Source organism: Microtus oregoni, unplaced genomic scaffold (genome assembly GCF_018167655.1).
Source record: "Microtus oregoni isolate MIOR12 unplaced genomic scaffold, Mior012 000012F_ref0000307, whole genome shotgun sequence".
NCBI lineage: Eukaryota > Metazoa > Chordata > Mammalia > Rodentia > Cricetidae > Microtus > Microtus oregoni.
In genome coordinates, this window is record NW_024543071.1 from 22,410,930 (window position 1) to 22,427,021 (window position 16,092).

Sequence of the window (16,092 nt, forward strand, 5' to 3'; positions counted from 1 at the left end):
AAGTCCATCAAGGTAGAAGACACTGGGTGGGAACATGAGGCATCTTGTCACACTGCACCCACAGTCAGGAAGCAGAGAGAAATGGATGCTGATACTCAGCTTACCTTCTTCCTTCTCCCTTTAGACTCTAGCCTATGGGGTGGGACGTCCCTTCCTAGTTAGTTAAACCTTTCCAGAAGGGTCCTCATTTGCATTCTCAGAGATGTGTCTTCTAGGTGATCCCAAAGCCAATCAACACGACAATGAAGATCAACTATCACACTTGCCTGGAGTCCCACAGTGAGAATAATTTGGATTCCAGTTCTATGCCCAGACTTCACATAGAGTTCCCCTTTTCCCAATAACCCAGAGTGCTTGGTCCTTACTGCCTCTCCCATACTGTTAGTGTGTGTCTTCAATATTTTAGAGCTTATATGCCTTAAACTAGATTGTAAATCCCTTTAAAAAGGCATGTGTTGTTTTCCTCTGTATTTCTAACAGCATCCATTTCAATAAATAATTAATTCTCAAGTACTTATTTATTGAACATGTACTACATTCTGGCACTAGGTAAGGAAAGAGAGATACAGTCATGAACAAGTTACAGGAAGAGCTAGGGGAAGGAGAGAAAAAAAAAGCCCAACTCAAGTCAGTAGTTTCCTTGAACTTTGAACTAAAATTTGATCAAGACAAGTCTACAGGTGTGGCATAACCCAGAGAAAAGGTTCCCGGCAGACAGAACACCGAGTACAGAGGCTATGGGGAGGAAGCTACAGCAATATAGTCAAAAAATAAAATGAAATTCTGCATGCCTAGACCAGAGCCGGAGAGACAGTGGGTGGGGCAATATGAAGTTAGAATGGAAAGGCAAGTGGAAGCAAGCTCAAGCTGCATCTCGAGCCATTAGGGGGACTTTTAGCGAAGGGACATGGTGTTTACACTCACAAACTTATCACGCTGGCTGCAGGGCTGAGAGCAGATAACAGAGCCTGACAGCAGGCTAGCAGGACAGCTATGGTGACCTGATGCAGTGGTGGCCGCCTCCAAGGTGGTGACAGATGAATCGGAAAGAGTTGTCCAGTGCAGGCTGCATTTAGGAAGAATGACTAGGCACTGGGGGCTCAGAAAAACAGTAAGCCAGGGATAAATCCTAGGTTATTGGATGGAACACCTGGGAAGGGAGCGACACTGTTAAGTAGGATGGGTATGGAGAAAGAGGACGTGTGATGGGGGAGGAGAAGATCCTGGGTGCAATGTGAACTGAGAGGAGGAGGCCAAAGTTCTGTTTGGGGCATATTTGAGAACATAAACTCCGCCAGGGCAGAAGGCTGGCCTCTATTGCACTCTAATGTACCTTTGTACCCAAACAGCAGTTGAGACATAAGCTGGTAGAAAAAAATGCCCAAGAGAAGCATTGAGATGGCAGTTGGATTTATGGCTGTTTAAATCCTTTGGGCAAATGCAGATCCCTGGCAGAGCATAAATACATTCCTCCTTGGCTCTTACATGAGCAGTAAAGATCTCCGAGACCGTGGTTTCTCAAAGAACTGAATCAAATATCCTAATAGGGTCAGCTCATACAGTCACAGACAGGCTCAAATGCCCAGTCTCTGACTGAAGCTCGTGTGAGCTTTCCCACCATGTCCAAGGCCATCTAGGTAGTCTGATCTGCAAGGGCCAAGGCCTTGAAGGGCTGCTGCAGCTTCTCTGAGTCACTTTTACCATTTCCGATAATAATGATAGTAATAACGTACTTACATGTGTCCTAATTCTCACCTATCCTCCTTTCCACAGGTCCCGTTCTTATTTCTACCAGTCTCAGCCCTGACATGTTGCTGGATGCACTTTTACTATGGGAAGCAGGCCTTCAGTAGGTCCTCCTGTGTGTCTCCCCGTGTGAAGGAGGTGAGGGATGGTTTCAGCTTCAGAAAAGGAGGCTAGGGTTTATGTCAACAGTGTGCTGAAGTCAGAGAGATGCTCTGAATCCTCTTGGGTAGAAAATGGTTTCCTTAGGAGGAAGACAACCGACTTCAGACATAAGATGTTTCCAGCGTTCAGTTAAGAAGCACACCACCAAGAACACGGCTCAGGAGGCCGGAACGCCTGTGTTCCCATCCTAGCTCTCAGAGTACAGATCCTTAACTTAGTGGGTCCAAGCCTATATTTCCTTGCTTGCTAAGTGGCTGATGAACATAAAAATACAGCAATAGTGGAATTTGTTATCAACAGTTATTCTGGAAAAATACAGTTATTTTAGTGGGGTTTTCTTGTTTTCTTCTAACATTGACTAACTACTGTGCCTTTGCTCTCTGATGATTGCTTTGCCCACACCATCTCTCTGGGCCAGGTACTATTATCACTTGGGATGTATTACCTTGATTGTCAATATGGTTGGCTTGAGAAGTTCCTAGATTAGGAAGGTATACCTCTGCTTCTAGGTGTGTCAGTTAAGATGTTTCCTGAAAGGGTTTCCTAACAGGGGAAGGCCTACTCTGGATGTGGGCGGCATCACCCTGAAGGCTGGTGATTTAGATGGGAAAGAAAAGGAAAAGGAAGAGAGCTGATCTGTTTAGGCATTCCCTCTTGGCTTCCTGGCTAGCTTGAGGTGAACATGTCCCCAATGTTATGAGGTACTGCCTCACTCTGGGCCCGGAAACAGAGCCAGGTGATCGTGGGCCGAACCCTTTGGAACTATGGCCCGTAATGAAACCTATTCCCTTAAGTTACATTTCTCAGGCATTTGACCACAGCATCTCGAAGCTAACTAACACATTACCCCCTTTGAAGAGGAAAGATTCGGGATGGGGCTGTTGCTCAGTGGTGGACTTTTGCTTTGCATGCATGAGACCCTATATTTGATCTCTAAGACTGAAAAGGTGAGGGATTATGTAGTTGGTTCCAGGTTAGATTAACAGGGCAAGAGAAATTAAATCAAAGCAGCTAGTCTTCAAAGCTGCCTCCAACTGACAATGCGCCATCTAAACGCTACTGTGAGTGAGATTTGCTATCAGCTAGCTCCTGTAGAGATTAGCAGCCAAGAGATAAGTTGGCTCTTAGACTGCTGAGCACCAGGCTGAGCGTCTGTGCCGTCACTGTAGTTTTTGTGTTTAGATGGTGTCTTGGTATGTTGCTGGGAATGTCCTCAAACTCTTGGGCTCACGTGTTTTCTCCTGTTTCAACCTCCTGAGTAGCATCCTATCATACCAAGTCAACACTGCTCTCAGAGAGAAAGGCCCTTCTGGGGAGACACATACCCCTGGGAGGCATGCTTTTGTCAAGGACAAAATGGGTTTTCCAGTGAGCTGGAATTTTACTTCCTCATGTGTCTTTACCAGCTTCTGTGACTCCATATGTATTCATTTGAAGAAGAGAGTTTATACAGAGGCCCCAAACAGACTGCTCAGCTGCCTGCTTTTACAAAATAGAAACATAATTTGATGGGAAACATTTTTTAACGCAGTTGGCTATGTATGCTTAGAACTCTTTTCCCCCAAACATTTAAAGTGAAGGACCATACCTCACCACCACCCCATGCTCTGTATTCTGCTTTCTGGAGAAACTGTCTGTCCTCAGTGCCAACAAGGCAGACTTCCAGGTGTCAGAATCTGCTGCAGTTAGTCCTGTCACTGGGGAAATACAGAGGGAATTGGGAATACAGAAGGAGCTGGGGGTGGGGGGTGGGGGTGGGACAGACACTCAGCTCTGCTTTTCTCAAGAAATATGGTTGTTTATTATTATTATTATTATTATTACTTGTTTTTCAAGACAAAGTTTCTCTGGGTAGCCCTGGCTATCCTCGAACTAGATCTCTATAGACCAGGCTGGCCTCAAACTCACAGTGATCTACCTGCCTTTGCCTTCCGAGAGCTGGGATTAAAGGCGTGCGGCACTGTTGCCAGCTGAAACATGGCTTGTTTTTCTTGTTTATCATTTCCCTAGGAATACCACTGTGTCTATTCTTTATAGACATGGGACCTCTGAGCTGCTGAACTGATGCATCTCATAAAATCTGCAAGGTGGAAGGGACAAGCAAGACCAGAGTGGCTCTGGCTCACCGAGTTTGTGTGTCTGAGAGACGCAGGCTGGTGAATGACACAGCCGCACACGGGTGATAACAGGAAGGGTCTAGGGGTCCCTGGGGTCCCTGTGGTACGCAGGGCTTGGGATCTGCCTCCACACTAGCCAGTATAGAAAAGGTGCTCAGAAAAGTGGTCTTGCCAAGGACTACTCAATAAGTAAAACCTGCTGTTACAGGCTCCTGAAGCTGAAAGAGACCCTCCAGCCAGAGGTAGCAACTATCTGTGACATGGAAGAGAGCATGGTCAGGGTGTGAGCTGTGGAGTCCAAAAGTCACTTTCGGAACAGATCCTGCAAACCAGTCCCCACAGGGGAACAGCACCCAAGGGCAGAGGCCATATACAGAGCATAAGATTTTGGGAGTAAAGACTTGGAACTATGAACCTGGAAAACTCGCCCCTTACCCCGTTGTCACACCGTGGACAGGATGAGAAAAAGGGCAAGGAAAAAGTAAGCAGGGAACTTCAAATTCCACCTGCCTCTTCTCAGCTGCTTCTGATCTCTGTGGTAAAGAAAATACCCCTGTCTCCTCTAGAAAAGGAAAATGGCTTGGGAGTTTATTGTAAGGGGAATGAAAACAAAGCAAGATCAAAGAGAATGCTGGCTAGCAGCAGAAACTGGGTGAAGGAAGAAGAGAGGGAGATGAATGTGATTTGAGACTCTCCGAGAAAGAGGCTTCGTGTGTGGGCAGGAAGCAGGGCAGCTCATCCAAAGGAAGAGGGGGTATTTGGGCTCATGGGACAGATATGGCCTGAGGGACAGGTCCAGCTGAAAAAGGTTCAGAAAGATCTGTCTATCAGACCAAATACACAGGGCTGAATGCAGGATAGATCTGATGCCTATCTGCTTACGGACTGTCTCCTCAGATGGGATTCTGGGTATTCTCAAGGAGAAAGACATGGTAAGGTGTCTGCCTAAGGGGCACCTTACTCTTCCAGAACAGAAAAAGGGCATGGGAAGAAATGCTGCCAGTGATTTATCTCCTGGCCTTCCTACATGTCAGTCAGTAAAAAAAAAGTCCAGCTGTTTTACGGTTCTGCTCTGAGCTGCATTTCCGCCATACTTTCCTCAGAGCAAACATTATGCAACATTGCATCAGGAATTTTCTTCCCTTTCCCCTCATTACAGACAAGTCTGTGCACACAGTTGTTGGGATGCGAGACATGTCTAGCTCACAGGTTCTCCTGGTGCTCAAGTGTGAGCTACCTCACTATGCCAGGAAGTCTTGCTTAGAACGGAAAGCATTCAGAGGATTGCCTTCCTGGTGCGATGCCCCTGCCTGTCCCACAATTTCTCCCTCTCTGGTATCATCTGTCATTCAAGGCCCAGCCTCAGACTTCGGAGCTCAGCAGAGGGGGCTGCAATCTCTCACGGCAGCCCCTCCACCCACACCGTCGGCGGCACTCACACCATGTGCACTTGCTGCCTTTTTTGGTAGTTATTTGTGTCTGACCCTGGTAGCTTCTGGCAGCTGCGGACTCTTATTTACTTTCCTTAGAGCACATCCACCAACTGGCCCGCTCCTGAGATGTGCTGAATAAATGGGCCAGGATGACTGACTGCACCAATAAACGCAACTGCCTCTGCCCGGGGACTCATGCTCTGCAATGGCTGGCGTTCTCTTTGGGATCCTGTGATGTGCTAAGGAATAAATTCCCTATGCTTTTGACAAGACCAAAGTATGAGTTAATGAGTTAATGTTGTTAAGTTCCATGGTGAAATATTGCTAGTTTTTTTATTTTAAAATGTATGTTTGGCCTATCATTTCGGGAAAGGAGAGAAGGCAAAAGCCCAGTATCTTGCATAAATGAATGAATGAATAGGGGTCTGGTGGCAGAGGTCTAGAAAATAGAAAACAGATAAAAAATAGAAATAGAAACAAAGAAAGAAAAATAAATGCTCAAGAGACTTAGAGAAAAACATGGAAAGAGATTAAGGCTAATTAAATTCTGAATCAGAACTTCCAGTTTTAGTATGAAGTTGGTTTCATAATTTAAAAAGCAGAAAGGCAGTAAGAAAGGACAGACTGAAGAGAAACCGGGGTCTGATATCTACTTAGCTACTGTGCGACCTTGGACAAGTGACTCCGCCTTTCTGAGCTCATTGTGATATTTTAAAACTTACTTTGAAATTGTTTTAAATTTACCAAAAAGGTGTAGAAACAGTATAGCATTCCCACATATGCTACACCCACCTTCCCTGGATGCTAATGTTGTTCACAACCACAGCATCAGTAAGAAAACCAGGACATAAACAAACACCAACACCGCAATGCACAGCTGAATTATTGTTGACTTACAGTTGAATATCGAAAAATATAAAAATGGCATCTTCCTATTTTCACATCACTTTCACTTTATTTTTTCAAGTCTCAAGCTCACTAGAATTTGACACTACATATGCTAGTCAAGTCTCCTCTCCAATGCTGAGAGCGACTCGGAATTTTCACCTTTCATGACCTTGACACATTCTAGAATGTTTCCTGTCCCTCAGCCTGGGTATGCCTGACATTTTCCCACCACTAGAGCCAGGTCTGCCTCTGTGGCAAGAACACACAGAGGTGACATCACACCTCTTTAAAGCAGGATAAGTAAGGGCACAATTGGATATGTATCTTTACTGGTCAAGGAAGCTTCAGATAGTATCTGTGGCTGGGTTTCTGCGCTCTTCTATTCTTCCACGTGACTGGCAAGGATCTTGTGGAAAGTTGCTTAGGGATCCTGCCAATACACCCACTTCTCATCCATTTCTTTGTGCTTAATAACTTTGCAATGCATCAGTGGTTCTGCACACAGAGTTGGTGGCTCTTGTGTTTTCATGTGGACTTTAATTGCCTCAATACCATCGCTGTTTGTGTTGCGGTGCATGTACCTAGATAGCCATATGTATATGTACATGTGAATGCAGATGTGTGTCAATGTGCGCTCGCGCGCACACACACGTAGAGGCCAGAGGTCGGTGTCCAGTTCAATTTCTCTCCACCTTTTTTTTTTTGAGTATTTTGGGTATCTCATTGACTCTGGAACTCATCAGTTCAGCTGGGCTGCACTGGCCGGTGACCTCCAGGCTCCACCTGTTTCCCCAACACCATGTTCTTTCATTCCACTGTGGAGAGGCACTCTAATTTGGAGGTAGTCCGTTGTAAGTATTCGAAAGGTGCTCTTGTATCGTTCCCTTCGAATGTTACACAGCCTTTTCACATTTTAGTACAGGGTGAACAGAATCAACCCCGCCCAGGCTGGCTGGTGGCGACCCCTTGGAATCTGCCTTTGATCGCGGCCCAGACTGATGCGTTCATTAGTTCGCCTCTGATTTCTATGAAAATAGATGCTCGAGGACACTTGAAAACACTCTATTCTCATAAGCAGTTCCAGTGTTTTCCCAGAAATCTTGTTTACGTTCTGAAGTTACTGCTAAACTATTTTCAGAGATGCTCCGAAGCGTACCTCACCCCAGATGTGGGTGCCCCATGCCTAGCTCTGCTCCCTCCCAAGGCTGTGGCACAGATGGAAAAAGTCCAGCTGTGATTTAAAATTAGATTTTAAAACTTCTGGCAATTCACTTGTAAGTTAAGGTCTAATTTTTTTTTTTTAAAAAGGACAAGAATAGGGTCTTAAAGACACGAGAGTAAATAGAGCTGGGAATTTAAAATAAGTCACGAAACAGTAAAATCACTCCGTTTACGGGAACTTTCATTTTCCCGTCCGTTTTTATCAGTAAGAAAAATCAAGAACACCAGGAGATTTATTTATTAAAAAAAAAAAAAAAACAACAACTCTGGCTTGGTGTGGTTTCCAAGGTCTCCTGTGAACTCCCAGTGATTCCATTTTAGTTTGGAGTGCATGGACAGCCACAGCTACAGCAAATATCACCTTCCGTGCAGGAGACAGGTAGGACACTGTAGTGGCGAAAGCCCGGCATATATGGGTTTGTGTTTCACAACAGCCACCCATCCCTTGTGTAGTCTGAGCTGGTGACTGTCCTTACACCCTGGTTTCCCTGTTGTAGGATGGGAAAGCTGTTCCCCACGGTCACTGTGAAGAGATCCTAAGTGACACATGTAAAATGGTCATCGTGAATCTGCCATTGTGGACACAGGCTTCTCTCTGAGGAATGGGCTTTGGGGACATGCCTGGACATGGAGCCCTTTGGGCTCAGCCTCTAAAACTTCTTTAATTTACTGGGCTTCATCCTGGTCAATAGTGTTTACCACCATGGACAGGGTCTTTTCTGGCCATATATGGAGGCTGCAGACTGAGGCCTGGAGGTAGGAAGGGCATACGCAGCAAAGGCTGACTGGCCCTCTGTCAACCAGAGATACACATGACCCACAATGAGAGTCCTCTTAGCATTAGATGGTGCTCACTACTGACCCAAATCAGAAACTGTGCTATCTGTGGAATTCAACTAACCAAGAACCTACAATAGCCATATTAAAAATGTGTAACTTAACAATTGGGGCAAAAAGAAATACAAGTATAAATAGAACAACAACAACAACAAAAGGAACTCTATGGGTGTGGGGCACATTATGGAGAGAGAAGGCTCCTTTAAGACAAAGACCTGCATCCCCTTCCTGTCACTTCCTCTTTGACTTAGGCCATAGTGATGCCAACCATGGCCTCTCCATGCCTGCTCCATCTCTGAATGCCACACAGAAGCTCCACCTTCAGTGTTCCCAAACTCCAGTCACTCTTCCACTCTTTAGAACTGGCATCTGGCATGTTCTCTGAGGCCTTAAGGTGACTTTCTGGTGGTGAGGACTTTGAAAGGCTGCAGAGAGTGGAGTGGAGCGATTCACTCCCCTCAGTAACGACTTCCGTGTTTCCTTACATGCGGAACCCCAGGCACTAGTCTTCTTTGTTTCTGAGGAGAAGTGATAGATGTGGCCAGGGTTCACGCTGTCAAAGCTCACAGTTGAGACACAGGTCTTAGAAACCCTGCTGGGAGTGGGTGGCGGGGAGTCTAGGGGCTGAAATGTTTGTAGAGTCCATCAGATTTGCAGGCAGCTAGGCTGCAGGGAGAAGGAAGAAGACTGTGGTGGCTATTTCAGGGCCTGGAAAGAAAACTGGCCTTCATAGAAACAGCAAGACAGATAGATAGAAGAGTTATCAAAGACAGACCCCAGACGAGAAATATGCTTAAGAATCACAGATGGTGGCTCAAATATGGAGATGTCTGAGTGGTTCCTTACCTCATTAAATCTCATCACGAGGTCTTCAAGGGCATTGTGCTCGCCATTCTGAGAGGTGAGGATGGATGCTGAGATGGACGCTTTGAGACGGGGCAGGGAGCTCTGGCATTCAGGGGAGCTCAAGTCCCGGGTTAAGAAACAAAGGTAGTCTATGGGCAGGACCCTTCGGTAAATGTTCTGCTCCTGTTCTGTCAGGATGCTCGCCACTTCCTCCGGAAACTGAATAAGGGGCTGGAGATCAAGGAGCTCCTTGCTGATGCCAGCTGAACTTGAAGGAACAGTATTGGAATTGGCCATAGAGATGCCCGGTTGGCGTTCTGCGGGGAAAAAAATAACACAACTTATGGTTATACCAAGGCTGAGATCCCTGTCAAAAAGCCAGTTAAAACCTTGTAGATTTCTCAGTCAAATCCTCTGGTTAGTGAGTAACTCTATACTGTCATGATGACCATAGAGACTTTTCTCACATTTGTTTCCTGAATCCTCAGGATGTGGAGGCAGGGGCTTATCTTCCTTTAGTAGCGGCATTAATTTAACACATAATTATCCAACAAGCTCACTAAGAAATCTTATATACCATCATCTGCTTCTTTATCTTCCTTGGTTAATCATCAGAGCTAAAATAAATAAGGTTGATTGTGGACACAGGTGAATTTGAGGACAGAAGAAGGCTGCACGTGCATGTGCATATTTGTTATAAAGTTGTAGACTAGGTCCTTAGACCCTCTATACACACAGTTCCCAAGCATCATGTATGCACTCGTATGTGCATATTTGTCATAAACATGTAGACTAGGTCCTTAGACCCGCTATACACATAGTTCCAAAGCATCATGTATGCACTCGTATGTGCATTATTTGTTATAAAGATGTAGACTAGGTCCTTAGACCCTCTATACACGCAGTTCCCAAGCATCATGTATGCACTCGTATGTGCATTATTTGTTGTATGTACATATTTGTTATAAAGATGTAGACTAGGTCCTTAGACCCTCTATACACACAGTTCCCAAGCATATTAGTATATTCTACCATCCCACCCCTTCAAAAACTGTATCACTGATATTCACTTGGGAGTTTGCAAGAACAGAACCATCTATAAAGGTAAGAAAGAAATGGCTTATAAGGAGACACATTCAGATAAATAATCTAATTTCATATTACAACTGGAAACAAGAAAGTACAGAAGAATGCAGGACGGGGTGATGGGTGCACCAAAGTACCAAAAGTACCAAAGGCAGGGGTGTTTAGGTTCAAAACAGTTCACTTAATTAGCACTAACACACACGTTTTCTCTTTACTTTGATGCCCTCCTACTAATTTTTAGCTACCTGCCCAAATTAATTCATTCACTGAGCCATTCATTTACTGAGCCATTCTCCATTTTACGGAGGATGATCCCAAACTTCTCGTCTTCCTATCTGTGCCTCTTAAGTGCTGTAATTACAGGCGTGTGTAGTACTGGAGTTCAAACCCAGACTTTGTGCAAGCTCAGCAAGCACCTTACCAACTGAGCTATATCCCTAGCCTTTGGAGAACATCCAGTTTTGTGTTACATAAGTTTGGGAAAAGTTAAAACATTCATGTCCCATGCTGTCTTCTCGGAGATACTTCAGACACACTGGTACATTGCTACAGGCTCTGAAGGGCCCATTTGCATTATCTTTGCCCAGTATGGCCCACATTTTATCCACTATCTATTGCATCATTCTGAATGACTAGTATCCTTGGAGCCTCTTCTAGAAACACAGCTACAGCATCCAAACTGTCCATGATCTCCATCCTGTGTATATCTTCTCTTCTGGCAGACCCTCCTATCCTTCTTCTTTATATTCTCATGCTGCTACAGGAGGGATCATGTGCTGGAGGGATCCAGAACCATCCTGCTTCCGGTTACAACACATCTAAGTGGTCCTAGTTAAAATAAATCCTACCTCTTTTCTTGATGACGCCAGTCTACTGGACTCCCACCTATAGTCAAGCTGGGACTCGGGGCAGTTATAAGTCACAGAAAGAATCCTGTGACATTCAGACTTTGGTGTTCTTCGAATCTCTTCAAATCTCTCTTGTGGAGATCCTTGTGTGTATCACTACAAATGGCTCTACCTCTGAATCACTGCACATGGCGGACAGCATTTGGCTTCTCAAACAAACTATCGAAAACCTACAGTGGCAAAAATGGGGACCGCCTCTTGGCTCATCTAAGCCCATATTTTACAAAGTCTAATGTGGATTCCAGAATGGCTCAGTAAATGAATGGCTCAGTTCAATTCTTTGAATAGTTTAGAAAATGACCAGATTTCCTGAAAATTGAGTCACAATAAAGCCAGGAGACAGGGACAGTTTTTTGGGTACAGATATTTATGTACAGTGGAATTAGTCATATACAGGGACTTTTCCAAGAAGTACCCAACTGGAAAACATGATTTCAAAATAAAGTACTCTATAGAGGAAATGAAATAACAATAAATCTTATAAAGTAATAACTTATATAATAGAAGAGATGATGAAACAAAAACATATAAATAACAGTAAGATGATATATTTGAAACAACAATATATCTTGAGGTATGGATCATTGTTACAATGATGAATCTAGTGATAAGTGTCATTAATGGAGATTAGAATAAAATAGTAAAAAAAAAAAAAGGAATATGGTCAGAACAGCCATGGTAAGTCTAATGGTCTCATGACATCACACCCAAAGAAAACACAAATCAAGGCTGCAAATCTTGAAACGATTTAGTTTTGAAAAGGAAACATGTATATGCTTCATCATGGGTTTTCTGAAAGCAGGATCACTGGGGGATTTTGTATTTTCACAACAGGCTAACATCACACAAGTATCCTTGGGACATAAGTTTCTGCCCAATGTAGCGCATGCGCTACCATACAGTTCGTGAACCAGGCAAGGGGCTGGAGGTTGAAACACACAAAGACTCACAGACAGAGACACGGGTCATCCTTGATGCCAAAATGCCCCCTTTATTGTGTTCAGAGCTGCTTATTTAGGGAGCCTTAACTGATAGCCACGGCCCAGCCAAATGCGCCACAAACCACTCTCCTGCCATTAGGAACTCTGAGGGTCTCGTGCTCAGAGCAGCTGCAAGCATCACAAGTTGTTTACCAGAACTTCAGGATCTGGGGGTTTCACAGATCCCAACAATCCACCATCTTCCACACTCGGAACACACATTATATTCCCTCTTCTCTCATCCTTGCTGGGCCCTCCCGCCATTTGCCTTCTGCTCCACAAGCCACACTGCCCAGCCTCATCAGTACCTCAGTCCAGCCCCCTCTGTACAACCTGGTGATGCTCTGGTGACCTGAAGTTCACAGCGTCTAATCTTTCCCACTTCCTGTGGGCCCACTGGGATCTAGAGATATTCTCTTACAAAAACGTTTTTAAAGAAAGTTTCTGGCAAATAAAATTATCTGCCTCAGCTTGAAAAAGCCTAGATTTGGGGGACGGAAGCAGGATGATCCCTGAACTACGGGTCTCTTGCTCAAGAAACAAAGCCAAGCCCCAAATTATCCAGCTCACTTTTTCAGCCATTGTTCTCAGCTGCACATCTTCAGTAATGCTCGCTCTACAGCTGAATATAGAGACTATCACAGCCCAGACAAGGGCACTGGGGGCAAAGTGACTTCAAATTGTCATTCTCTGCTCAAAAGCTTTCTATACTAAGTGCTTTCTCTGGATTAATTTAGGAGATTCAGTATTTAAATTTGACATTTATTGATTGATTGATTGATTCATTCATTCATTCATTGATTGTGTATGTATGTGGCTGTGAGGGTGTCATACCATACATGTGGAGGTCAGAAGGTAACTTGTAGGACTCAAGTCTCTCCTCCCACCATGTGAACCCCAGGGATTGAACTCAAGTCTTCAGGCTTGGTGGCAAGCCCCTTTTCCTGTTGAGCCACGTCACCATCTCCCAGGAGATTCGGTATTAGCATCCAAATTTGACTCACACGAGTTATAGCTTATAAAAGTCGGAGCTGCCATCTGAACAGGGTCTGTTTGGCTCCAGACCCCATGTCCTCATCAATCAGCATGTTGTCAACGTTTCAAAATGCGTTTCAAGAGATCTTGGTCAGTGTAAACCAATTTGTTATCCTTGTTACCTAGAGTGATCAAATCAAATGGCCTCTTTTCACTTTAAAGATGAGGTGTGACTCAGAGGGTAGACAATTCTCCTCTTCAGTCGGCCTGAGATCACCACACTGTCGCATGCAGAAACTCAAGCGGGCCCTTGTGAGTTCGTAGGAATGCCCTATGTTTAATATCAGATCTGCCTAAACGACCTATACTGGGTTTATACAAAGCATGATTTCTAGATTAGTAATGTACAGGAAATACTGCGTTAAAACAAGGGCAAAGAGAGGCTCTTTTTGTTATTAAAATGTTTTCTTAGATGTATCCATCCCAATTTTGTGTGTGTGAGTGTTTGGCCTGCATGGATGTTATGTGTACCGTGTGTATGTTTGGTGCTTGAGGAGGTTAGAACATGGCATTAGATCCCCTGGTACTGGAGTTACGTTAGATTGTGAACTGCCACGTGGGTACTGGGAACTGAACTCAGGTCCTCTGCAAGAACAGCAGGTGCTGCTCTCAAGAACTGAGCCATCTGTCCAGCCCATGAGGCCCCTGTCTTAACTTTTTTCAAAGCCTTTAAGAACTCCCACCAGGAAGAGGGTGTACTGTCACACGGCAGCCCTCCCTCCTCAGTCTTGCTGTCTGTCTTTGTATCATTTGCAGAGGGACTGGCGTTTCTTCACAGTGTCTCTCATCACTCTCAGCTGTCTGCAATAGGTCTGCGGGGACCTTCGGATTTTGTGAAGTTTATGATCCTAAGAACTTGTGCTGCGCTTCCGGGAATCTGTGTAGAGATGGAAGGGTGAGAGCGGCTGTGCCGGCTCAGGAAACAGTAGTTTTCCCTCCACGACTGAAGGACTGAAGCCTATTTTAAGAGAGAAGGGGCATCGCTGCAGAAAACAAGGGAGCCCCAGAATATGTGTGTGATCATGGAGAAACCAATATGTGTGCATTTAGACGTCTGGGTGTCATCATCTGTCTCAACAGCACCTTGCCTTGGGGAGGCCAAGCCCAGGCCAAGCCTGTCTTGTGAGATGTTACTCTGAATGCTCAGGAAGCCCTCCTCTCTTTCCTGCCTCTCCGGTGATCACCAGCCCCTGACTTTGATTACTACCATTCCCAGGGGCCAGTCTACAATAACCTGAATTACCCACGAAGACCCAGGGGATAAACTTCTAAATTTAAGAGGGGCTTCCACAAATACATCCATCTAGTATATTTTGGAAATTTCCTACCCTATAGGAATTACATTATTAAAAAAAATGGCTTGTTCAGCGCATGATCCCACCCAAGTCCTTGAGCTACGGTCCAGCAATGATGTCCACTTCCACTTCTCATTTTGGTTATTGTTTCTTAATAAAAGTGAAGTCATTTGGTTTTCTTGCTATGCTTCATATAATCATCCAGAGTTCCAAAGTAATCTCACCATACTGTGAGGGAAATACTGTGGTTTGAATAGGTATGGCCCCCACAGACTCGGGTGTTTTAATACTTGGTCCAAAGGAAGTGGCATTATAGGAGGTGTGGCCTTGTTGAAGGAAATGTGTCACTGTGGAGGTGGACTTTGAGGCCTTATGTGCTCATGCTATACCCAGTATGGCACACAGTTCACTGCCTGTTGCCTGTGGATCAAGATGTAGAACGCTTCGGCTTCCTTTCCAGACACGTCTGCCTGCAGGCCACCATACCTCTCACCATGATGATAATGGACTGAACCTCTGAAACTATAAGGCAGCACCAATACAATGTTCGCCTTTATAAGAGTTGCCATGGTCATGGTGTCTCTTCAGAGCAATAGAAACCATAACTAACATGGGAGCCACTGGTCACATCAGAGGTGGGCATTGATAGTCTTATTTTGTATATGGTAGAGCTAAGTTGTTGTGCAAAGGCCCAAAAATCAGCAGTCTGCAAAAAAAAAAAAAGAGAGTCAGAACCTGAAGATCCTGACTTCTGGTAGAGCACTCTGCCAAGATGCAGCTATCGTGTGTGTTCAGTGCTCAGAGACCAGCCCTCACGGTGAACGGGTTGTATATCTGAATAGATGTAAGAAAAACTATGTCAAAATTTGTCTGTTCATTTACGGAGTGCCTACTGTGCTCTAGTCTTATGTTGAGGTACTCTGATGTTGAGATTTAGTGAACAAGAAAAGATCACTGCTCATGTAGAACATCTTGAGAGAAGACGTGGACAAGCACAATGAAGTACGTAGAAGGTGATGAAAGCGTCATGGTGAAAATCAGAAGGCAGCTTCAGAGTGTGAGTGGGGAAGGTGTTACGGAGTGTGTACTAGCCAAAACGGTAGCACCTTCTGTGCACCTTCCATGTGATCAGAACAGTCACTCAGGATACTCTTGGCTGGGTCATTTGTTGGGAGCAAGAAGGTCCTTGCACACATAGATCAACAGGGAAACCAGGAATGTTGAGCATGCAGGAGCGACCTCTCAAAGGAAAGGATGTAAGCTGGGAATTAAAGGTGTTGGATAGCCTGGTAATCACTGTTATCTGTAGGGCTAGGCCATATTCAAGCTCTCACAACCAGGACCAGAGGTGGCTGGTTGTCTAAATGACCCTTAAATTATCAGTATAGCCAGGGGCGCCCCCCAATCTCCCACAACCAGGACCAAGATGGTTAACAGCCCAAATGATCTCTACATTATCTGTATGTATGACCGAGACCACACGAGATCCTTCCCTAGGCTCTTAAGCTAATCCATAACCTATTTCTAGAACCCATCTT

The 16,092-nt window shown here is 44.8% G+C and overlaps 1 protein-coding gene across 1 annotated transcript in view; it reads right to left on the reverse strand.

Annotated features, from left to right (window-relative positions):
• Positions 1-16,092, reverse strand: part of Plce1 (phospholipase C epsilon 1) — a 142,496-nt gene that overhangs the window by 109,703 nt on the left and 16,701 nt on the right. The window contains exon 3 of the mRNA XM_041661310.1: positions 9,251-9,567. Coding sequence (XP_041517244.1) covers positions 9,251-9,567 — 317 coding nt within the window. The remainder of the gene's footprint in view (positions 1-9,250; positions 9,568-16,092) is intronic.